This window comes from Ictalurus punctatus, chromosome 20 (genome assembly GCF_001660625.3).
Source record: "Ictalurus punctatus breed USDA103 chromosome 20, Coco_2.0, whole genome shotgun sequence".
Lineage (NCBI taxonomy): Eukaryota > Metazoa > Chordata > Actinopteri > Siluriformes > Ictaluridae > Ictalurus > Ictalurus punctatus.
In genome coordinates this window covers 18,456,324-18,481,639 of record NC_030435.2, presented here as the reverse complement: position 1 = coordinate 18,481,639, position 25,316 = coordinate 18,456,324, and the positions used below count along the sequence as shown (strand labels likewise).

The following is a 25,316-nucleotide window of genomic DNA, read 5'->3' as shown; positions in this document are numbered from 1 at the left end:
GATAGACACTCCGGGTACTGTTCCGGGTTAAAGATACACACTCCGGGTACTGTTCCGGGTTAAAGATACACACTCCGGGTACTGTTCCGGGTTAAAGATACACACTCCGGGTACTGTTCCGGGTTAAAGATAGACACTCCGGGTACTGTCCCGGGTTAAAGATACACACTCCGGGTACTGTCCCGGGTTAAAGATACACACTCCGGGTACTGTCCCGGGTTAAAGATACACACTCCGGGTACTGTTCCGGGTTAAAGATACACACTCCGGGTACTGTTCCGGGTTAAAGATAGACACTCCGGGTACTGTTCCGGGTTAAAGATACACACTCCGGGTACTGTTCCGGGTTAAAGATAGACACTCCGGGTACTGTTCCGGGTTAAAGATACACACTCCGGGTACTGTTCCGGGTTAAAGATAGACACTCCGGGTACTGTTCCGGGTTAAAGATAGACACTCCGGGTACTGTTCCGGGTTAAAGATAGACACTCCGGGTACTGTTCCGGGGTAAAGATACACACTCCGGGTACTGTTCCGGGTTAAAGATAGACACTCCGGGTACTGTCCCGGGTTAAAGATAGACACTCCGGGTAGAAACAATCGAGTCTTTAGGCTAAAACACCGGTGTACAGTTTAGTACCCTTTTATTTCTGAGAGCGCATGCAGCTCTGCTGTGGAAATAATATTTTCCAGGGATTTCAGCTAGTAATTAAGTAATTATTCACCTGCCTGTTTCCAAGAAGTAATCGTTTAAATGAGTGCTACAGTGGCGGTCGGAAGTTTGTATACCCCTTGCAGAATCTGCAAAATCTTAATACTTTTAACAAAATAAGAGACATCCAATAAAAATTAAAAAAACATGTTTTTATTTAGTACTGTCCTGAATATGCTATTTCACAGCACAGATAAATGGTAAATGGCGCACTTATATAGCGCTTTTATCCAAAGCGCTTTACACTGGTTCTCACTCACCCATTCACACACACCAGTGGTAGCAGAGCTGCCATGCAAGGCGCTAGCTTGCCATCGGGAGCAACTCGGGGTTCAGCGTCTCGCCCAAGGACACTTCGGCATGTGGAGTCACGTGGGCCGGGAATCGAACCACCAACCCTACAATTAGTACACAACCAGCTCTACCACCTGAACCACAGCCGCCCTGGCTGTGCCCCGACAGATGTTTACATATAGTCCACAAGACAAGATAATAGCTGAATTTGTAGAAATGACCCTGTTCAAAAGTTTACATACCCTTGATTCTTAACAATCGGTGTAAATTGTTATTATTCTGTCTTCTGGGAGACATGTAGATACCTTACTAAGCATCTGAAAGGCAGTACTAAATGCGGGGGAAGAAAAAAGATCTTTAAAACAAAATAATACTTTACACTGATCATCCTGTTTAAAAGTTTACATCCCCCTGGTTCTAAATGTATCGTGTCGCCTTCTTGAGCATCAGTGAACGTTTGCACCTTTTGTAATAGTCGTGTACGAGTCCCTCAGTCGTCCTCGGTGTGAAACGATGGATCTCGACATCGTATAGGCGCTGCTGGAAAGGGCTCAAATATGCAGAAGATGCTGGAAAAGTTAAGAATGTGCAGGACCTGGAGGATTTTACTGAAGAACAGTGGGCAGTTTAACTGCTCAGGACAAACAAGGGCGGTGGTAGCTCAGTGGTTAAAGGCTCTGGGTTACTGATGTTACTGCAGGTCAGAAGTTGAAACCCCAGCACTGCCAAGCTACCACTGTTGGGCCCTTGATCAAGGCCCTTAAGCCTCAATTACTCAGTTGTATAAATGAGGTAAACGTATAAGGGCGTCTGCCATATGCAGTGAAATGTAAATGTAAACAAGGGACTCAACAAACAAAAAAAAAACAGTCATGGATCATCCTGCTAACAACACACTGTATTAAGAATCAAGGCTATGTAAACTAGTATGTAATAAGTATGTGAACAGGGTAAATTTTTTTGATAAATTCAGCAATTATCTTGTCTTGTGGACTATATGTAAACATCTGTGATGTGAAATAGCGTATTCAGGGGGAAGAGGGGGGGGGCCTCTCTGCTTTGGTAATACCAGTGTTAACCAGCATTGTAAGAAGCAGACATGTGCACTGGTTTTTACTGGAGATTTCAAAACAGGGAAATACCGCTCCCAGCCGTTTGTCATTTTGTTCTGTGCATACATAAGGAGGAAGAGTGCAAGGAAGGGAGGGGGAGAGGGGAAATGGGAGGTCTGTGTCTCAGTTTGTGTGTGTGTGTGTTTGTTTAGTGCTGATGGGGACCGTGGGGGATTAACCTCCCATCCTGCTGGGGGTTTTGTAGTACGGTCACAGGGCAGCGGTGTTAATTCAACCAGCCTTAATAATGTCCTCTGGCGCTGCCCTCAGCCCTCCCCCTCCATCACACACCACACACACGGCTCATTACTCCGGGTGTGTAGGGGGAGCATGTGGGAGCATGTGTGTGTGTGTGTGTGAGAGACTGTGTCATATGCTTGTGTGTCTTAGAAAGACAAAAGAGCAAGCAAAACCCCCTCAGTGTACATGCTGAGAAGGTATGATGGAGAAAAACAGCTGGAGGGCGGGGGGATAAATGTGCGTGTGGGCTGTGCGCTACAGTCGATGAATCTTTTTGCACACAGCTGGATAGGTGTACGTGTGCGCGCGTGTTTACGCACATCGATGTAAGCGTAGGTGTGTGATTGCACCTAGTCGTTTTTCTCCATGTCTCCTTCCATCTTATTCTCTTCCATCTCTCATCCTGTTGCATGAACGGTTTACAAAAAGCTTTGCATATGCTTCACGATCGATAGGTTAAAGAGGGGGACAAGATGGACAAAAGTATATTCGGATCCTCGAAGACATCCGTACAATAGTGTTGTGAAAAAAACAAACAAATAAAACTATTCGAATCTGCGAGATCATGTCCCGACTGATTAGTAGCCGTTAAGAATCGGACAAAGGTGAACTGTCGCACACTCAGGGCCGTATCTGGCGTCCAAGAGGGACGTAAATATTTACGCGGGGAAAGTTACGCGTGTTCAGAGTCGGGTTCTGCACCTGCTCAAGTTGATTTTCTGAGCTCCGCAGGGTTGCCAGATTTTTCTCGAGTAGAAGCATCCGAGATGGGTTTTTCAATAGCGTCTCGATCCCTGCGTATAAAAACAAGCACTTGCCTTCAAGTATGAAAAATTCAAGGATAGAAAATATGGACCGAAGAAGGAAATAGCACTTCTTTCCTTTGTTGTCAAAGGTAATATATTGGAACATAAACGCAAGAGGTGTCAGCCAGCCACATCACAGCACCTCATGGAGGAATACATTTCCTACATCATCATCGCCATCGCCACGTCCTGCCGTGTTTAATACCGCGTTTATCTTACCTCCGAGGGAGCTCGCGATCACGTCATTTTCAACCTTCGTGTATTGAAGTTGGAAAAAAACGATAACGGACGCCTGCATGCTTGTCGTTGGTTTCGTGAAGAACGATCGACATTTCCCTCCACAAAACGGCGAAGCAAACATTAATATACACGGCATAACTTATTTAAAACGTAAGAAGCGCTACTCCGTCTACTTCCGATGCCGCGAGAAGCCGTGGAGATGTAGACGTGATGTAGACGTCACTTGCTGGACTCAAGTCGAATGCTGCGTTTGATATTTGATATGGTTCCACATAATTGTGGAACTAAAATACAGCTGTGCAGGTATGCACAACCACTGAAAGTGCGAAGTCCACATGTACGGTGGAAAAAACAACAACAACAACAACAACAACAACTGATGACTGAAAATGATCCTCTTAACGTGTGTTATAAACAATGGAAATCCATAGAATTCCCGAGCTAACCTACTCCTTATGCTTTAAGGTGTTCTACACAATGAAGTAAACAGATAGCGGAAATATACGGACATTTATTTATTTATTTGGATTGGCAACGTTGAACAACTTTCTCATTGGACAACACTGTTCTACACCTTTTTGTTTTTATTTATTTATTTATTTATTTATTTATTTATTTATTAAGTCCCCGTGAAATCAAAAATGAAGTTTTGTGGCTTTTAGTATGAATACGTTAGCCTTAAGGTTATCTAGAAGCTAGTGTGCTTCAAAACCATGATAAAATTCACATTCAGAAGATATACGCATTAAAGAATTACAGTTTCTCTCTCTCTCTCTCTACCACCAATACAGGAGCAACAGATTTGATGACATCATTCTGCACTTCAGCTTCTCATCAGATTTTCTGCCCAATCAAACGCTCTCGTCCCGCCTCCAACGTTATTAAACAAAAGTCGCCGTCGTTGAGCGAGAGAAGTCATATTCAAACGTGTCTTTGGCCGTTTGAAGGGTTTATTCAGAAGTTGGTTAAGAAGGAAATGGCTTGAATTCATTTACTTTGAAGAAGGAGGCATTTGTGCCAGCTCAAGGCTTCGACAGGGAGGCAGATACGTCGGTGAGGTATTTTAAAAAATTTTAAAGGGGGAGGAGCCACTCGATATGCCCTGTCGTGACTTCCTGTTTCAGTGGAAATAATGTCAACACTGCACGTTTCAAGGCACTTCATGGGGACTTTATGCATTCATTAATCCATCCATCCATCCATCTTCTAGACCGCTTATCCTCTTCAGGGTCACGGGGAAACCTGGAGTCTATCCCAGGGAGCATCGGGCACAAGGCGGGGTACACCCTGGACAGGGTGCCAATCCATTGCAGGGCACAATCACATACACATTCACACACCCATTCATACACTTCATACACTTTGGACATGCCAATCATCCTACCATGCATGTCTTTGGACTGGAGGAGGAAACCGGAGTACCCGGAGGAAACCCCCACAGCACGGGGAGAACATGCACACTCCGCACACACAGGGCCACGGTGTGAATCCAACCCCCGACCCTGGAGGTGTGAGGCAAACGTGTTAACCACTAAGCCACCGTGTGCCCACATTAATTAATATTTTTAGTTAATATTTTTCTATTCTCAAAACATGAAATGAAAACATTACAATTTATGCAACACAAACATTAATAATAATAACTTTTTTTTTCTTTTTTTTTCGCCGTTTCAGTCTACAGCACCCTGAATCCTGGTTTTGGTCATGGAGGTATCTCTAGATGGGAATACGACCCGCACTACTAAAAATGACACAAAATCCATGATGAAGCTATCCAGACCTCCAAATATGCATCTTTTCCCCCCTCCACAGTGTCTGCAGTTATCCGTCTTCCCTCTAAATGACGCACGTAGACTTCAGAACATTCGTCTGCACAGACATCAGTGTCACAGGCGGCTATAAAAGAGAAATATGAAGATGTGACCTCTTGATCACAGCAGGCTCATCACCATAGCTCAAGTCACCTCCTTCATCACAAGCAGCTAGATGCAGTAAACACCAGCAGAACTGACGATTTCACTAAAATCATCATTACAGCACATCATTTCTGCAGAAGATATTGCTTCAGCCTTTCATATTGCTTCAGATCGCAGTAATGCATTTTAGAGAGCACGTTTCAGACAGTACGCAGGCAGTAAATAATTAGTCGGATAAGATATGGTTCGATTCTCATCCCCTGCAGGACGTCGCGTCTCTGAGATCGCGGAAACAAAATCAAAGAAACGCCGTGATATTCGGAGGAGCTTGCGATTTTTCTAAACTGCCACCGATTTCCTGCAGATTTGGGGCCATGTGACATCATCACGAAGCGCATTCAGCCCAAACCCTCTTCGAGTCACGTGTTGAACATGAGTACAGCGAAAACGGTCTCATTTAGCGACGAACATCACCGTGAAACGCAGTTTCGCCCGTCAGGGTAGGGTTCCGCAAATAAAAAGCACAAAAGTTGGAAAATCCCTCTGCGAAATCCTTTACAGAACGGATTCTCAGGAAGAGTTTTGTCGTAATGGAAATACGGATGTTAGATTAGAGAGTTCCTCTCTATAGAGTCCAAAACGAGCAACAGTTTATAGATTTATTCACATACATCGGGACTGCTGAAAAGGTTTCAGACTCGGCCTCGGTAGCGTTTCAAACGCGAAGCACCAAAAGGCAGATCTCTTTCGTATTATCTGTTTACACAGGAAGCAGGACCGGGCAGGAAACAGGAACAGCAAATCCTCTCGAGTGGAGGCCTTTCAACAGCCTGCTTAAAGCTTAACAATTTACCCATCAGCCCCACAAGGCCCTTGGCTAACCTCTGGAGCGAAGATTCAGCCAGACCGAACGCACATTCCCCCTTCTCTTTTGTACAAAGCCAGCCGAGTCCCGGAAGGTCAAGATGCGACTCGGTTTCCATTTGATCCGTCCGTCCTAATCCTGGATTCAAGGCAGAATTGAAAATCTTGTGGTTTAAGCGTGAAGCGTGGGACAGATAGGGAAAGATACAGATACGCTGGCTGTAGAGCCAAATGACACATCTGGTGATGTGGAAAGTATGCGCAGTAATGAAAGATATTCGATTCTTTTAATGAAGCGGATTTTCCCGTCATATTTAGCTTGGAATGATATAATAACACCGAAGACTGAGAATTTTTGTTCAGTCAAAGTCCCTATAATCCCTCTGTTTGAGCTTCCGTGTATTATCTTACTGCAAATAAGACTGCAGTTGCACTGTGAATCGGTGAAATCCATTATTTATCCATTTATAACGAACAAAAACATACAGCGAGAAAGAAGAGAAACAGTCCGAAACCGAGAACAGTGGACTCGGCGAAAACGTAACACGGTCTTCGAACAAACAGCGTTCTTTATTAACAGTTTTCTAAGCTTCGTTTCCGCTAATCGTGGTTTATGAATACGCTCCCGAGTCTTTTCGTTTTACGTTCGCCATTCTGGCACAAATCGCACACATGGGCGGGGCATAACAGTGCTTTACTCTTATTGGCTAGTGAGATTTGGATCGACAGCTCAAGTATCCAGCTGAGGAGGAGGAGGATCAAGACGATGACGGCAACGACGCTCCGTGCTGCTCGTCTCGAAAAAGATAGTCGCATGAGACTCCCCAAACCTCAAATATTAATGACAAACTAATATACTGACTAAATAAGCAAGCAATTTCCACTACAAAGTACAAAACACTATAACGAATACAGTGAACCGCATCCGGAACGCTCTCCAAAATCACCGAAGTCTCTACTTCGTGGTCAGTCCAAATCTCACTAGCCAATAAGAGTAAACGCTGTTAAGCCCCGCCCACTTGTGAGATCTGTGCGGTAAAGTAAACGTAGCGAAGCTTGGAAAACTGTTAAAGAACGCTGTTTGTTTGAAGACCGTGTTTCAGACTGTTTCTCTTCTCTCTCATTGTATATTTCTTGAAAACTTACTTTTAAGTTACAATACTTTTGGAACAAGATAAATCCCATACTTAACTAGCCAAGTGCCTTGCCATTTATTATTACACTGTGTTAGCTACCACTTTTGCACCTGGTCAAGTATCCAGGCAACCAAAACATAGGACATAAGACATAACATTACTTGACAAACACACGTCTGGGAAATGTCTCGCATTCAAATAGTCTTCTTTTACTAGAGATAACGTATTATCGACTACTGTCCTGCACTTGTTTCTGGTGAAAGCGTGCGAATCTTGCGGCACTCGTATCGTCATAAAGGATAAAAGCACTTTTAAAGGCTCCGAGTCTAGATTGGATCGTGCCTCGAAAGCTGCTTTGAATAAAGGCGTGTGCTTTTATGTAAAAATGTAACATAATACGGTACAGACACTTATCTTGAAAACCGAAGTCAGAACGGCAGATTCGTTCAGAAACTCGGGACAAAGTGAATTCAGGAGGACTATTTATTACTAGTCGGTGGAAAGAAAAACCCCTCTCCTGAAAGCCGGAGCGAATTTAAAATGCAAATGGAATTCCACGGCATAACTTGGGTGGCCCGAAATGAACCGCGCTAGCAGGTGCAGCTCGGGCCAATTCCCTCATTAATTACGAGTCTCTTTAATGACCTTGTGTTTGTATACAAAGCTCCGTCTGTGTTGCAGGCTGAAGACCCCAAGAGAGCTCAACACCAAGCAAACCAACATCAGGGGACTCATTAAAGAACACGGTGCTGCGTGTGGGGAGCCTCACGGATGGAAAAGAAAAAAAAAAAAAAAAGCATGAAAAGCTGTGCAAGGGGGGAAAAAAAAAAATAAAAAGAGAGAGAGAAAAAAACCGAGAAGCACACTTGACCTTTTCAGCATTTAAACAGCATCTTTGTCTGCGCAAAACAAAAATGAAGTGGCCTCATTGCTTCACTGGACCACCATTAGGCCTTTGTGGAACAAAATGGTTGCCCACGACATGAGCATTTAAACTTTATTATATATAAACTCGGAAAAGTCCGAGGAACGACAGGTTATTACAGGTTATATGATATTTGCTATAGTTAGAGCTAACACTTTCTCCGGCTAACCTGCAGACAAAGCAAACGAAGCGTCTCGTACTCCCTTCCTGCTCTTAAACGCACATTTGGTTGGGTTGTAGCTTTTCCACCAGCGTTACTACTTTTCTATCCTTCAGCTCATCAGTAAAGCCGTTTAAGTGTTACGTATTTCCTGCGTGCAAAGCGGGTTTCCTCTGGGTTCTCCGGTTTCTTCCCACCTCCCAAAAACATACCAGTAGGTGAACTGGCTACAATGAATTGTGTACGAGTGTTTGAATGTGTGTGAATGTGAACGGTGCCGTGTAATGGACTGTTGTCCCGTCCACCGTGTATTCCCACTTCACGCCAAGCATTCCTCCGATATACCCTACATATAGGTACATGAGACTGACCGGGATAAAGAGATGAAGATGAACGAACGTGTATAACCCGTATAATGATCTCTATGCAACAAGACTAGACTATGTTCAAGATTCTTTTTACGGATTTTTTTTAATTTTATTTTTGCCCACATGTGAAGCTAGGGTGTACATAGGGTGTACTAGTGCACTATTCCCAAGATGTGAGCCTCTCTGCAACCTTTTCAGGAGGCAAGCCATATTATACAGGCTTTTCAACACTACACACCTGTTATACCATTCCACTACAAAGGATGCATATAATGAATGAATGAATGGATGGATGAATGAATGGATGAATGAATGAATGGATGCTCCAGTTTTGTACAGAGATAAGCAAAATGCACAATTGCAAAATAAACAACAAAGAAAATCCAGCTAATGTATCCAAACCTAGACAAAAACATGCAAATGCATGCATATATGAAAATATCCAGCTCCTGGGATTGTGCTTAGGAGAGAAATCGAGATTTTGAAATGATAAAATGGTATAAAAACCGCACACTTACCGAGTGCCTGGCTTGTGGAAACATCATGTCAGTTTTCTTGGTGTTTCTTTCTTCTCCAAGTGAAACTGAACCCAAATCCTTTGTTTTGTTTTGTTGTTTTAGCCTCGGGATTATAGGTTTGGGGTACAAAAAATAGATATCGATATAGATAGAGATCGAGTCTTCTGCTTAAGATCTGTTTGGAGTGAAGCAGGAAAAGGGCAATGCTCTGGAAATGAAATCAGCGCGTGCACAATCTGCTAGCTAAACCGCAGCTAGAGCTAGAGCTACAGCTAGCCTGGACAACTAACTTCAGCTAAGATAGCTTTGCTTGTCCAAATCAGCAGGATCAGACAGAGCTGACAGCAAAATATGATTACAGAGGATGCGTTCTGACCGAGCAGCAATCCAAATCGCGTTGTGTGATGGGTTTTGTTGTTGTTGTTGTTGTTGTTGTTGTTTTTTGGCGGACAATCCGGTTGCCAGGTAAATTATTATACACAAACAGTTTGCGGATGCAAAATTTATATTAATTTAAAAAAAAAAAACTAAAAAAAAACTAAAAAAAATTACAAACAACCGTGCAAAACTGCTCACACCGCAAATCGAGCAATAAAGTTGGTTTTAACGCTTCCGTTCTTTATGCGTGTGTCTTTATCCGGTTCTCCTGTAAGTAAATGTGAGATGCGGGATGGACGCGGCGCTCTGAAGGCCCATTTTAGATGTCAAACGGATTAGATTACAGTGTGCGGAAGTGCCGCCGCGTTGGCCCCGCCCATTCCGACGAAACCCCGCCCCGTGTACAACCCTTCTACTTGGATTCCAAACGTTCGAGAGTGACGCAGCGACGTAATTAGCATATTCAAATTTTGTACGCAAAATTTACGCAGACTTTTATGGATAAATGATCACCGGAACAAGGTAACATTAATTATTCATCATTAAACACGACCGATAGACTATAATAATAATAATAATAATAATAATAATAATAATAATAATAATAATAATACATGATCTTTAATTGCTTAATTTATGTTTTAAATGTTTAAAAATCCTCCCATTCTGAGAAAGATTGTAAACTGGTGAGAAGCAGTGAAGAATTTCATTCGAATGATCTACATAAGCTTCTTAGAAATAAAATTGTGTTAAGACTGGATGCTTGTAAAAAATTAAAAAATTAAAAAAATAAAAAAGAAGAAGAATGTGAAAGCTGCTCTGCTTTCCATTGTGTTGACGGTCTAACAGGTTTCTTGTATTATTGTACAATCTCGAGCTGCCCCCATCTGGCCAAACAGTTTCATTTCAGCATGCTGTGGATATGTGCTTCATCTTGACAGAAACGATTTAACATATTGTTCTTGATTTGATAAAGTGGCATGATTTTGAACTTGATGTTCACACATCTGCCTTTTGAAATGTCAATTTTAAAACCAGGGTGTGAAAAGATTTGACTAATGTGAATACACGGCAAAAATGACTTCTTAGCAGGTGACCCATTTCAAGCTTTAAATTGTCTTACTCTGTTGGCAGATCAGATTAGTAAAGTCATCTGAACAGAACAAGACTGTAAAAATGCTTGGAAATGGGTTTAATCATTTTAGATTTAGTTTAGGGTATGGGGCTTAGTGGTTAGCACTTTTGCCTCACTCCTGTGTGGAGTGTGCATGTTCTCCCTGCACTTTGGTTGTTTCCTCCCCCAGTCCAAAGACGTGTGTTGTAGGCTGATTGGCATTTCCAAATTGAATGTGTGTGTGATGGTGTCCAGCCTTGGGTTGGTACCCTGTTGAGGGTGTCCCCCCACCTCATGCCCCGAGTTCCCTGTGTTAGACTCTCCCTGCAACCCTGTGTAGGATAAACGGTATGGAAAATAGATGGTTGGAGGGTTTACTGTAGTTTTATAAGACCTACACCTGATAAGAAGTAATTTTTGCAGTATGTCTATAGCTTGCCAAACCAAAATGCAGATGTGTTGCTTGCATATGTATTCACTCACTTGGTCAATACTTGGTAGAACCACATTCCAGCTACCGGTCTTCTGGGATATGTCTGTCAGATTTACACATCTGGATCCTGATATTTCTGACCATACTCTTCTTGGCAAAATTGCTCAAGCGCTGTCAGACTGAATGGAGACTGCTGGTGAAGAGCAGCTGCCACAAATTCTCAATGGAATTAAATTCTGGGCCATTCAGACACATTCACGCTCTTGGTGTTGAACCACTTGCGTGTCCAGTGTTGCTTTGACAGTGTGTTAGCGTTGTCGTCCTTTTAAACAGCTCTTCCAGGATGTGTTTGGCTCCATCTGACTTGCCCTCAACCTTGATCAGTCTCCTAGACCCTGCTGATGAAAAGCATCCCTACAACACAATACTACCACCACCACGTTTCACCATGGATGATTTTCTCAATGATGAGAAGCGTCAAGTTTCTGCCCAATCTAGAGCGCTGTGCTAAAGCCAACAAATTTAGATTTACATTTAGAACCCGATTTAACTCGTCACCTGTTATTCAAGCTCCAGTGATTAAGGTTTAAAAGAAACGAGTAAAAAAAAAAAAAAGAAAAGAAAAAAAAGAAAATCATACAGCTCTCTGAACGGCAGTGCTATGCTATGAAGTCAAAGAAAACAGTCAAGACAGGCAGCAAGTATAGGAACAAATTTATTTAAATTTAAAACAGATACTTTATTTTTTATTATTTTTTTTTTAATAGATTTTTTTTAGAAGGCGGTTATGAAAATCTTTTCCATGTTTGAATGAGGTTCAGGCAACAGTGGTTGAAACGAATCAATACAAATAAAGACGAAACAAAATAAAAATATGGCAAGAATGTTGTAAATCAATATCCAATATGATCCCTCGCCTTGAGGGCTTTAATATTAATATATTTTCTTAGCCCATGAACTCCAACCCCAACACAGAGCACATGCATTTTAAAAATTACAATTTATTTAAAAAAACAAAACAAAACAGTAGTTTCTCTTAAATCTTAAATACAGAATAAAGTCATTGTGTGTGTGTGTGTGTGTGTGTGTGTGTGTGTGTATATCTCTTATTTAGTGTTTCCGTCGGTTTTTAAAAAGGGGACCACGTCTCATCTTTTGGTCCTCGTGGGATCTGGACGACAGTTGGCACTTATATAAAGTCAGTCTCCATGAAGGGTATTGGCACATGATATAATACAACATTTACACCTGTTATAATGGGGGGGGGGGGGGGGGGGGGGGACAAAACAAAAAGGTTTCACATGCCACTCTGCATCATCCTTACCAAGAGATGGTAAAATGATCTTGGATTCAATAGTGTCCAAATACGGAGGGGGGACGGGGACGACGGGACATACACAACTTCCAAACAAGAATTTTAAAGTACTAGCCTGCAATAGTAGTGCCACTACAAACTACTACTGAATCATTCCTCTGCACGAAGCACTACTTCCGTGAATCACACCCGCTGTACCACTTTCTTTGCCGCTTGTGCTAATGTATTCTTCTCCTTGTATAACCGGGTGTAAACCATGATTCATGCTAACTCCGTTCAGGCACTCTGATAATACAGAAATGTTAAATAACTGCAAGGTAACAATGACGGTGGCCAATACTGCATTATGAGTGTTTATGATTGAATGGGAATAATAATAATAATAAAAAAAAAAAAAACAAATGACCAGAAAGATTCTTAAACTGAGTAATCTGCTTCACAATACACTGCACTGTGCTTAATGTTCTTCTTGTGATGCTCCTGATACTGAAAATGCCCCAAATCTCTCAAATAGAGGTAGACATTTTCCTAAGATCGCTGGGCAGATGAGCTTCAAAACGTAAATACTTTTCCACTGCTATGACGACGGCAAACTGAGTCCATTCCATTAATTCAAGCGATCTACGTAGTCACTAACTCCGACTTGCTCTTCAAAGGGGCTTTGGAAGCTTTACTCATTTTGTGGCATGAGAACAACAATTCTAAAGGATTAAAAAGAAAGTGCGTATAAAATAAATCAGACCATTACATGTCTTAAAGAGTCCTCATAGGACAAGCACGTACATCCATTACAATCGGACGACGACGACTTTTTTTTTTTCTCTCCAACGAATACATATTCATAGTGTTGTCATCCTGAGACTTCCGTCCATATCGCAGTTAACGGATTGACGTTAATGATCTTAATCCACAAACCAAGACTAAATCACAGATATACAATAGATACTCCAAGACAGAAAGGACATGACTAATGCAGGATTTTACTTTGAACATTTTGGGTATTTAATAAACCGGAGATCTAGTTTGGTAAAGACTGTTAGGCTCTGTAGAGACCAAACAAATACTGCCGAGCAAAATTGGAGTGTTGCCTAATTTTTAAATCTTCAAATCATGTGCATTGTAGAGATTTGAGCTCTTCCTCATTCAGTTATCAAAAAAAAAATAAATAAATAAAATTTTTTTAAAAAATCAGATTTCAGTTTTGCCTAGCAGAGATTTAGCCACCTCTAGATTATTATAAATGACGTAAACAAATAAATAAACACTTGCCTTTTTTCCCCTCTCTAGACATCACCAGGGTTCTAATTTACTGAAGGTCTGTGTGTAGAAAACCCGACAAACAGCCTAAAAATTTTTTTTAGATTAATGCAGAGGTGCAAACATTATTAACAAGAAAACCCAGGCCTGGATTCTACTCGTTTTTAACTATGCATATGATTACGTAAAACGTCTACCGCATTTATCTTCGAAAAACCTCATATTAGGTGTCGAACCTACTGAAAGGAATACTGAAAGGAATTCTTTTGAATGTAAAGTCGAGAGTTTTTGATTTGAGACAGCTCATGACGACGATCACGACGACGGCGGAATGTTCGCAAAAGAAACCGAGCTCATTAGCGTGTTTAATGCCACTGTGCAAAACATTTACTTGGAAACCAGACAGACAGACAGGGATGTTCTGGCCAACACATGCCTTCTAGTGGAACTTGCTTTTAATCCTTCAGATATACATAAGACACACAGGTGAGTAGTGAACAATATATGAGCCAGCCTTTAGCTGAAAAAGCATAGTTTTTAGCTATATTAATGTATTCAATAATGCTGAAGTAAGGGGCGAAACTTTCTAAACGCTCCAGCTAATCCACACATCTTGGCACCTCCGCTCAGTACGTATGGAATTTGGGCCGTTCCGACATAAAGAATTCACAGGATGCTGTCTGTGCGTCAATTTAGATTCAATCGGCACCAGCGGTTATTTACTAGCGCGTGAAATTCACTTCGGAATCTTCTAGAAATTATGATATTATTACAGCAAGGTAACTCGCCTTTAATATTAAATCACCTTTCGAACTGGGAGCTTAGTGTTTTGTTGTTTGTATCTTTATGTATTTATTATTATTATTATTTTTAACCACAAAGGCTGATCAAAGAAGTCATGTTGGTTTAAAAAACGAAGGGCGGGAAATGTAATCTGACGGGACGAGCGGCCGGACCATAAAAGCTATAAAACCCCGATCCTCCGTGACTTTGCGGAGACAAAGTCCGTGACGATGAGACTTTGCTCGTGTCGCCTTTTCACCTGTCCCGGCCTGGCGTGAGGATTTTATGCATGTTGTTAGCCCTTGATGATAAACCATGAAAGGGAACCTGCAGAAAACGGCAACACCCTTCCTCTCCCCCCTCCCCCGACTCATCATTTGTACAACGGTGAACAAACCGCACGTGATTTAAAAAGGAAAAGAAATTGTACGCTTAGATGTTCTATGGGTCATAAAAGACTTTACTATTTGTTTTAAAAGTACTTCACTTCAATATCACATGGAAATCTGAAAGTTTATAAAGAATGGAAGAAAATCTGGATAATGTAAGATCATGTTGCCGATTTGTTTTTGTTTGTTTTTTTTTCCAGGGGGAAAAAAAAAAAAGGTAAATTAAATGCAATAAAAGCGAATATATCCATAAAGTTTTGTACAGCAGAAAAAGACCCCACCGACTTCAAAACTGGTCCATAAGTTAGATAAATAAACACTTCTTTATTAACTTTAGTTAATCTTTAGTTAATTCCCCTTCTTGAAAAACTGTTTCAGATCTTTATATACCGAGAGTAATAACATTCACACCGTAAGAGGGGGCTGTACTCGTGGTTTTCTTCCAAACCCGAGAGAAAGAAAAGAAAAAAAACCCCAAACGCTTCTCTCTTCGATTTTTCTTCACACTATTGCTCAGAACCGCTTCCATGTACAGCTACGCGTATGTCTTCTGAATAATCATAGTGAAGAAAAAAAAAGAATAAATCACAGTATCAATAATATTGTAATTCATAAGTAACCAACCGAAACCGTACACAATTACGAAGTCATTTTTTTTCCGTTTTGCCAAAGATACTGTACCACAGACTTTTTTTTTTTTTTTACATAAGCAATAAAGTGTATACGTATTTACAAATATAAATATACACAATCAATTAACTTGCGACCTCCTGCACCCCCTCCCACCCCCCCTTCACTTAACACTAGCTCCCGACCCCAAACCAAGCTAAATTAACGCACGTGTCTCCACAAACTCTTATTTCACAAGATGTCTCCGTGTTAAAAAAACAAAAAGAAACAAACAAAAAAAACGTAAACGAATAAAATAATGTGTGCGTCAGGCCACTACTTGGTGGTGATATTACTGAGTGCACTGTTGAAGTATCTGGAAAAAAAGAAAAGAAAAAGAAATGAGGCTAGTCATGCAGAGTATGGTACCAGCAACTGATTTTGAAAAATTAGTGGGGGGGGGGGCTGTGAACAAGGAAAGCTGCAAGCAGTTCCTATGTAAAAAAAAAAAAAATCCTTAAAATAAACATGGGAAAGAAGTAATGGAACATCTTAAACTGTGTGAAAATTGCCAAAACAATACCTACTGAGTCAATATCTGTACTACACACTGATAAATCCGGATAATCTTTAAAATGTTCTTTTTCTTCCCCATCTTTGAGGTGCTGTTATACTTTATGTGATAACAGCAGTAGCTATAGTAACCTATCATTACAACTTTTTTTAAATGATCATCTGAGCAATGTACATCGATTTGCATGACCTCGACCTCTTATCTTCATGCGGTCGTTACGCACCCCCCCCCCCCCCCCCAATACAATGCTCACAAAGTGTACATTCATCGATGTGAGGTGAACACTCGCCTCGCACCGCCCGTGGAACCCGCTGGAAAATCCTTTGGATTCTTGACTCCTCTGAAAACGTGTAATGGAGCCATTCAGAACTTCTAGCACCACAGCGCTTGTCCTTGTGTCCGTGTGTAAATAAGATGAGACTTTCTTTTTGAACATTTTTTCCCCCTCTCATTGGCAAGATGAAAAAGCCAGGGGGGGAGAAAAAAAAAAAACAAACAAAAAAAACAAAAAAAAAAATCAATCCATCCATCCAGGCAGGCAGAACGAAGATTTGACTGGAGAAGTAGAAGGAAAGGTAAGGGATGTCAATTCCAGTTTCCGCTAGCAACTTTGTCGATAAACACGATATCGTCTGATCAATTCTGTCGTTTTAAACCGATATATATATATATATATATATATATATATATATATATATATATATATATATATATATATATATTTTTTTTTTAAAACACTTTCAAAACGAGAGTGAAAACAAGAAGTCTGATTCTATAACCCCGCCCCCCCCGTCAACAAATCTGAAAAAAAATAAAATAATAATAATTCCCAATGGTCCAATTCAAAGAAACGAAAGAGAAGGAGGGAGGGATGGATGGAGGGATGGAGGGCTTGGACATGAGCTGCCGACGAGAGAAAGTGGATGGGTTTTGGCAAAACAGACAAGAGGGTAAAAGCAGGGAAGGTCTGGAACACCCTCACGCAGCTGGACGAAAAACTAGAAGGCTGGAAAACAAAGTGGACCATAGGTTATTGAGTGTTGTGTGTGTGTTTGTGTGTGTGTGTGTGTGTGTGTTTGTAGGGGTGTGTGTGTCTGTTCTGTGCTGAAATGTGCGAGTAGTCCCCGGCAACGGCGGCCTACACCAGGTTGTACTCCTTGAGGTTGAGCTGCAGGATGGTGTCCTTCACGGCGGCGAAGACGAAGCGGATGTTCTCCGTGTCCGTGGCGCAGGTGAAGTGCGAGTAGATGATCTTGTCGCTGTCGGGGTTCAGATCCACGAACATCTTGAGGATGAACTCCCTCGCTGCTTGCGCGTCCCGCTGCGGCCCTGCGGGAGGAAGCGGAAAACTTAACGAAAAAGTGCCGATTGAGCTCGAAATCGCACACCATTCGGATATGAACTGTTTTGACTGCTGAAGACAAGAGAAGAATAAAGTGATCACTTTATTTCCAAATAACTCCAACAGACCCATTTGTATTGGTGTGAGAGTTGCATACTGAAACATTTCCCAAAATTCTCCCTAAAATAATTAAAAAAAAACAAAATTAATCCTTGAATTTTTAAAATTTGTGATAAATTGCTATCAATCTATCTATCTCTATCTACACACACACACATATACATGTTATATATCTCTATTTCTCATATATATATATATATATATATATATATATATATATATATATATATATATATAAAATAAAGACAAAGATAGAAGTGTGTAATTAAATTAACGTAAATAAAAAGTGCAAATATAAACGTTATGGTGAAATTCATAGAATAAAAATAAGGTTAGAGTGCAGCTTAAAAGAGCAGTAATAGAATATTTAAGAAAGAAAACAAAGATTAAAAAAAGCAGTACGATGAAAGTGCAAGATGGGTTCGTTGGATGATGAATGGTTCTACCTTTCTAAATTGGAACTTTGAAAATTATTATTATTTTTATTTTTATAAGTAAGGGATAATCCATGTCTCGGTGTGCATGACACGATTTTAATGTATGACGTGGAGGCAAAAGAACCTCTGGGTGCCTCTGCAGAGTGCATGAAAATGCTGTAACGCACATAGGCGTGGATTATCCCGCTTGTGACTGAAGGACAAAAATCTGCTTCATTTTTGTTAATAATTTTCTTCATGGGTTGTTCGATCTAGGATTCTGCTCGCTCTAAATCATACACAGAGGTAAAGTAGTGATAAGATTACATGTATTTGGATGCATTCTAATAAATGGTTAAGGGGAAGACCATTCATTTAGAATAGTGAATAAACTGACTGGAACTACCTGTGCATTCTGCGTTTGAATACGCACCTTCCAGTCAAGCAGAAAAGCTGACAGTTTAGAGCGCCACGACGACGCCGGATAATCACACTGAATATTTCAATATAATTGGCTTGCAGAAATGTAGCAGGAATCAGTGGGCATGAGTCAGTACAGTATCTTACTTTCTATGCTGCTTTTCTCATGATATAAACCCTATACTGAATCAAATGTGCAGGCTATTCGTGCACTTCCTTTGTAACTTGGTAATACGACTGTAGTTAAGTGTACTTAACTACAAAACTGGACTACTGGAACGCACTACTCTCAAGGCCTACCAGCCAGCTCCATCAAACCACTTCAGATGATTCAGAATGCAGCAGCACGCCTTGTCTTCAACCGGCCCAAAAGGACCCATGTCACACCCCTTTTCATCTCCCTCCACCGGCTTCCTGTAGCCGTCCGTATCAAATTCAAGGCCTTGATGCTCAAGTACAAGACCTTGTCTGGAACAGCACCCTCCTACCTCGACTCTCTCCTGAAGGCTTACGTTCCCTCACGCAGTCTGCGATCGATAAACGACCGATGCTTAGTAGTGCCTACTCGGCGTGGCTCAAGCTATCCAGAACCTTCACACTATCTGTCCCTCAGTGGTGGAATGACCTTCCGACCTCAATCCAGACCGCAGAATCTGTCACGATCTTCAAAAAACAGCCAAAAGACCCACCTCTTCCGTGAGCATTTAACCAACACCCAAAAAAAACGCCTTACTCTGGCCCTTACACCTCTACTCTGCGCACTTTGCTTCTCTAGAACTCAATTATAAATCTTGTAGCACTACGTGTATTGTTCTCCGCTTGATACATCGCTTTGCTTGTATTTCCTCATTTGTAAGTCGATTTGGATAAAAGCGTCTGCTACGTGAATAAACGTAAGTGTACTTCGTTTGAACTTGTTCATCGTGGCGTTATCATTGCCCTGTGCGCAAACAAAATGCACAATTTCCAATCACTCTGTACCATCAAACTCTGGGAAGTAGTCGACCAGGTGGGAATAGGAAATCTTCTCCTCCAGGAGGTCCTTCTTATTGAGGAAGAGGATGACCGAGGAGTTTTGGAACCACGGATATGTGATTATCGTCCTGAAAAGCGCTTTACTCTCCTCCATACGGTTCTGAGAAGAAAGAGACGGCTCATTAGTACGGACAGCTTTATAGTCAATGATCATTGATTAAAACCTGACAAAGAAAAAGAGGGAAAAAAAACAGGATTAAAAAGTAAACATTACAATCAAGGCTTTCGAACATTCATTACAACATCAGGGCAGAAAGCATTTCCTTCGCCAACATGCAGCTCCGTACATATAACCGATTACTCATACGTACGTCAGTGAATCATGCCACTATGAATACAATGTAATAGGAATTTTTTTTTTTTAATAGTTCTTTATACAACAGTGTCTGACATCACCGACGTCGACGACTTAAATCTTCAGTAGACAAATCAAGAGTGACTGTGACGGAAGAAGAAACGACCTGTAGAAGTGTCGCAAACTTTTCTGGCCACAAGCTTCAGAATCTCAAAGGCTGCAATCTGATTGGCTCTCCACACATACATATATATACACACACACACACACACACAATGTGTACATACTTCAGTTTCCAGCAGGCAAACAAAATTGATCACGTGTGTGGGGGCTGAGGATCGGTGGAGTGTTTGTAGCTTGTCCTTACAACAGTTGCTTAGAATTTAAACTGGTCATCTAGACGGCTGCTTTTAATCTGCATCGTTCTAAACACAATCATTGTTAACATCTGGGGAATCAGCTGTTGTCAAAACCAAGAAACCTCAAAGTCCGGAGAGCCTGCAGTCAGAAAGGGAAAGCGACAGAGCTCATGCTAAAACCAGAATAAATATCGGCAAGGCTTTTGAGAGGTGGCGAAAACACAGGGATCTGAAGAGACTGAAGACCGATGCGGAGATAGCTTTTGTTCTGCTGGGCAGGGAAGATATTCGAGTGGCTCAATAGGTAGCTAAATAGCACTAGCGCAGTTGTTAGATTGATTCAGCTAGATATCGAGTTTCTTATTTTGTTTTTTTTGCTTTGTTTTGCTATGGTCCGTGTGGTAAATTGCACGCATTTTCTGCTAGCTATGAGAGAGAGAGAGCAATTCACCTCTACTCCAAGAAAATAGTATCTGCCGCCATCTCCGTGGTCAAGTATTGGCCATGCGAATACCTCAAACAATCAGATTCTCCAGCACAGAGAAGTGCCAAAGTACAACCCATGTGATATGTACATATACATATATACTAGGGATGCCACGAGAACCGATACTTCGGTACCAACATTCTTAAAACGTGACGGTACTTGTTTTTCTGCAGTAGCGTTGGTTTCGTTTCTAAAGAAACTACCGAGGTTGCAGTTCTTCCGGAACTGAAGGGGGCAGCAAATACGCGCAAGTATTTTAGTCGGTCCACAAGTGGTGAAGAAGTAGAACTACTACAAGCACATGGGGAAAAACTACAGAAGTTTAGCTCCACCCCGACTCGTTGAGAGGAAATGTGGTATGGAATATGGAAATACTTCGCATTCAAGGCAGATGACAACAAACATAATTGATGCACTGAAGCTGGGGTGCAACCGATGCTACTGTTCATTTCAAACAAAGCGAGGAAACACCTGGAATTTGGCGAAGCACCTGAAAGACAGTCCTATATTATGTTTGTTTGAGGCAGCTCGCATTGTGGCCGTGAAACCAGCTTACGTTTTGCTCCATGTAATGTTAGCGATAGCCCGTTATTTGTTAATGACGCTAACGCATTGCAATGTTATAAACTACCTCCTAATGGGCCACCATGCATCGCCATTCAGCCCGTGTCCTGTCAGCAAAATGTAGCCTAATGTCACTAATAATTATTCAATTGTTCATGCTTTTAATAAATCTTTTTGGCCTGCCACCATATCAGCGAATTTAAAGTAATGCTTGCATTCAGAGTATAAGGTGTGTGTCTCTGTGTGTGTGTGTGCGCGCGCGTGCTTGTTTAGGAGTGCACCTCCACTGTAGCCTCCACTCATTGTCAGACAGTGTTTGATAACTAAAATCTCTCTCTCTCTCTCTCTCTCTCTCTCTCTCTTTTTGCCAGTATCAGCCAGAGGAGGATGTCCTCCAGGAGAGTTTTTAATTTCATTTTTTAAATTTTATTTTTAAACCACACCGTGGTATCGACTTTGGTATCGAGTATCGTGTACTTTTGGTGGTATCGGTACCGACTACTAGATTTTTGGTATCGTGACATAATATATACATATATATTATATATACACTCTGCAAGTAACTTGCAATTTTATGTTTCGAACAGAGATGGTGATAGAGGCACAAGTTCAGTACTGCAGCTTTAATGTTATGAAACATTATGTGGAAAACAATCTGTGAGACAAGTCAGATCCTGTTTTCTCTTACAGTATAACAGCTATCAACAATAGATCCCTCTTGAGCAATAGAACAACAATAGATCCTCTCATTTTTTTTTCCACTCTTGCAAAGACAAAAGAAATGCACCTGGCAAACCACGACACCTAAAAATGCTTACCTGGGAAAAAAAAAACCCCAACAACTTACTAATAGTTCAATAGCGTTGAAACCGCAGACTCCTTCTATAAACATTTCATAAAAGACCTCACCACCATATCAACTATAAAAAAAAATTTCTTTGTTAAATACACACACGTCTTTCGTCTGCTTATTATTAGTCTTAAGATTACATGAAGCGTTTACCATATACAGTATGGTCAACCATATACAGTATACGTATACAGTAAAAGTGCATCTCAAGAAATTAGAATATATATTATTCTGATGTTTTGTATGTCTGGAAGCAGTGGATCCACTTCCTGCGCTCAGACCTCTGCCCACCCACATCCACCATTCTGAGAGCACGAGGACGACGGACAGGGAGAGAATAAATCAGGAGTGCGTGACTTGGTTAAATGACCTTTGTAAGCAGAATATGTGAAATTGTACACATTACTTCTAGCTACAGGCGACAAAATCTATTCTACTGCTTGCTCTATAAACATTAAAACCGGGAACCAAGAAGCTTTTGACCAAAATGAATGCTAATACAGAAGCTGGAGGAATAAGATCTTTAAACCAGGGCTGGAAAACGATGATACGACACTGGTAATATAAGAGATATAAGAGACACTTAAATAAAAAAAACTAATAATTTAACAAAGAAAAACAATGTAGTAGTAATAATAATAATAATAATAATAATAATAATAATAATAATAATAATGAATCTAGATCATATGAAAGTTCCACTTTTTGAATTCAATTATGGAAAAAAAAAAATTTTACTTATCCACGATATTCAAATTTTTTGAGAAGCACCTGTAATTCCCTGCGCAAGAGCTGTTACTATGGAAACTATATGTATTAGAACAAGCACATTGAGATTATTATTTCTTAAAATTACTGTCAGAAAATTACATCAAGACCTCCTAACCAATCAGATTTGAGAATTTAAAAGTATAGTGATATAGTTTCCGGTCATGTTTTATTCCTTATACAAGAGCAAGATCATCTAAGCAAAGGAGAATTCTCCGATTCAACAAAATGAGCCTTACCAGTTGTTTAAAATGTAACCAGTGCAACCAGTGACTGAAAGTCAGTAGTAGCAGTAACAATAGTAGTTGTACTAGTAGTATTAGTTGTAGTACTAGTAGTAGTAACAATAGTAGTTGTATTAGTAGTAGTAGTAGTAGTAGTTGTAGTAATAGTATTAATAGTTGTAGTAATAGTAATAGTATTAATAGTTGTAGTAATAGTAGTAGTAACAATAGTAGTTGTATTAGTAGTAGTATTAGTTGTAGTAATATTAGTTGTAGTAATAGTAATAGTATTAATAGTTGTAGTAATAGTAGTAGTATTAGTAGTAGTTGTAGTAATAGTATTAATAGTTGTAGTAATAGTAGTAGTATTAGTAGTAGTAGTAGTTGTAGTAATAGTAATAGTATTAATAGTTGTAGTATTAGTAGTAGTAGTAGTAGTAATAGTAATAGTATTAATAGTTGTAGTAATAGTAGTAGTATTAGTAGTAGTAGTTGTAGTAGTATTAGTTGTAGTAATAGTAACAATAGTAGTTGTATTAGTAATAGTTGTAGTAGTATTAGTTGAAGTAGTAATAGTATTAGTGGTAGTAGCAATAGTAGTAGTAGTAGTAATAGCAGAAGTAGTAATAGTAGTAGTAATAATAATAATAATAATAATAATAATAATAATAATAGCATTCAGCGTTAAGCCAACATGAATTAGATGCTATTCTTTGAACTGCAGGGGAGTCATATAGTAAGGCAGTGAGGTGTGCGTCTCACCTCGTTGTCAGACTCCACCAGCACCTGGTCGTACTCGCTCAGCGCCACCAGGAACATGATGGACGTGACGTTCTCGAAGCAGTGGATCCACTTCCTGCGCTCAGACCTCTGCCCACCCACATCCACCATTCTAAAGCACGAGGACGACGGACAGGCAGAGAATAAATCAGGAGTGTGTAACTGGGTTAAATGACCTTTGTAAGCAGAATATATGAAATTGTACACATTACTTCTAGCTACAGGCGACAAAATCTATTCTACTGCTTGATCTATAAACATTTTAAGCTTTTGACCAAAATGAATGCTAATACAGAAGCTGGAGGAATAAGATCTTGCAACTAGGGCTGGAAAACGATGATGATACGACGCTGATAATGCCATATCGAGACACTTTATTGAAAAAAACTAACAATTTAACAAAAGAAAACATTGAAACCGTTAAGGAGTTTTTACAATGCAGCACTACATTTGTTTTTGCTTTGTGTTTTTTTTTCAGTTGCAAAAAAAATGAAATGACTATATTGGTGCATCATGAAACATTCTTTGAGCATTGTGATATACATTCATATACAATATCATTCTCTTTGCATGAACATCACTTTCTCTTGGTCCTCATGACATCGAGTGTGTTAAATTCAGAACACAAGCTGGAATGTGAAGCACAACTCCATCAGAGGAAAGGAGGAAAATAATACAAGGAATAAACACCAGAATTTTTCAGCAGGGAAAAAAGAAAGAAAAAAAAAAGTAACACCTGTTGTTAGTCCTTTAGAGATTATGGTGCAGCTTGTTCATAAATAATTTAGCAATTATATAATTATGTAATGGTTAACACTATAATAACTGAGCAGATGCATTAGGAGTGAAATCTGAGAACTGGAACAAATACTTGCGGGGGGGGGGGGGGGGGGGGGAGTATGTTTGGTTACAGGAAGTGAAAATATGAGAACACTTCTTTAGAAAATAAAGAATGTGATGATTTGAACTAAATGTGAGCTTCCTCCTGATATAAGCACATGGCTTCCTGTCTTGAGATTAGAGATTAGTTAAGTAACTGTCTCTATTTTCGGACAGGATTAAGTTTACACGTGGATCTGGGATAATTCCATATATTGCGGGTGCATCTATGCGATTTTAATTTTGTCCAGAGTTTTTCCTCCCCACTTCCCTGAGAAAATTACGGCCCAAATTACCTACTGATATTTGCCCAACTCTGCGGTGGATAATCTTCGTCCCCTCCACATAGACACCTCTGCGATTGTGCAGGCAGATGTCTGGTCTTATATTAGACAAGACACATCAGTCTACACTCTATACCCCATAATGACAAAAGCGGAGGGAAAAAAAAAACTAAACGGATGTGTGATGACTGATAATTTATTAAAAAGAAAAAAACTGAAATATCACACTGATATAAGTACCCAGACCCCTGACTCAGCACTTAGTTGAGGCACCTTTGGCAGAAATTACAGCCTCAAGTCTTTTTGCGCATGATGCGAAGCTTTGCACACACGGGTCCGGGGATTTTCTG

General features: G+C 40.4%; 2 protein-coding genes across 3 annotated transcripts in view; both read right to left on the bottom strand.

The window, feature by feature from the left end:
* chico overlaps positions 1 to 10,033 on the bottom strand; it is a 33,707-nt gene extending 23,674 nt beyond the window's left edge. Inside the window, exon 1 of one of the 2 annotated variants that reach the window (XM_017495728.3) lies at positions 9,292 to 10,033. In XM_017495728.3, coding sequence (XP_017351217.1) covers positions 9,292 to 9,318 — 27 coding nt within the window. In that variant the 5' untranslated portion in view covers positions 9,319 to 10,033. The remainder of the gene's footprint in view (positions 1 to 9,291) is intronic. The other variant, XM_017495729.3, reaches the window with a different exon arrangement.
* A 1,880-nt stretch (positions 10,034 to 11,913) lies between these two features.
* Positions 11,914 to 25,316, bottom strand: part of gna11b (guanine nucleotide binding protein (G protein), alpha 11b (Gq class)) — a 64,879-nt gene continuing 51,476 nt past the window's right edge. Inside the window, exons 5-7 of the mRNA XM_017495980.3 lie at positions 23,786 to 23,915; positions 19,423 to 19,576; positions 11,914 to 17,472 (exon numbers count right to left, since the gene is read on the bottom strand). Coding sequence (XP_017351469.1) covers positions 17,282 to 17,472; positions 19,423 to 19,576; positions 23,786 to 23,915 — 475 coding nt within the window. The 3' untranslated portion in view covers positions 11,914 to 17,281. The remainder of the gene's footprint in view (positions 17,473 to 19,422; positions 19,577 to 23,785; positions 23,916 to 25,316) is intronic.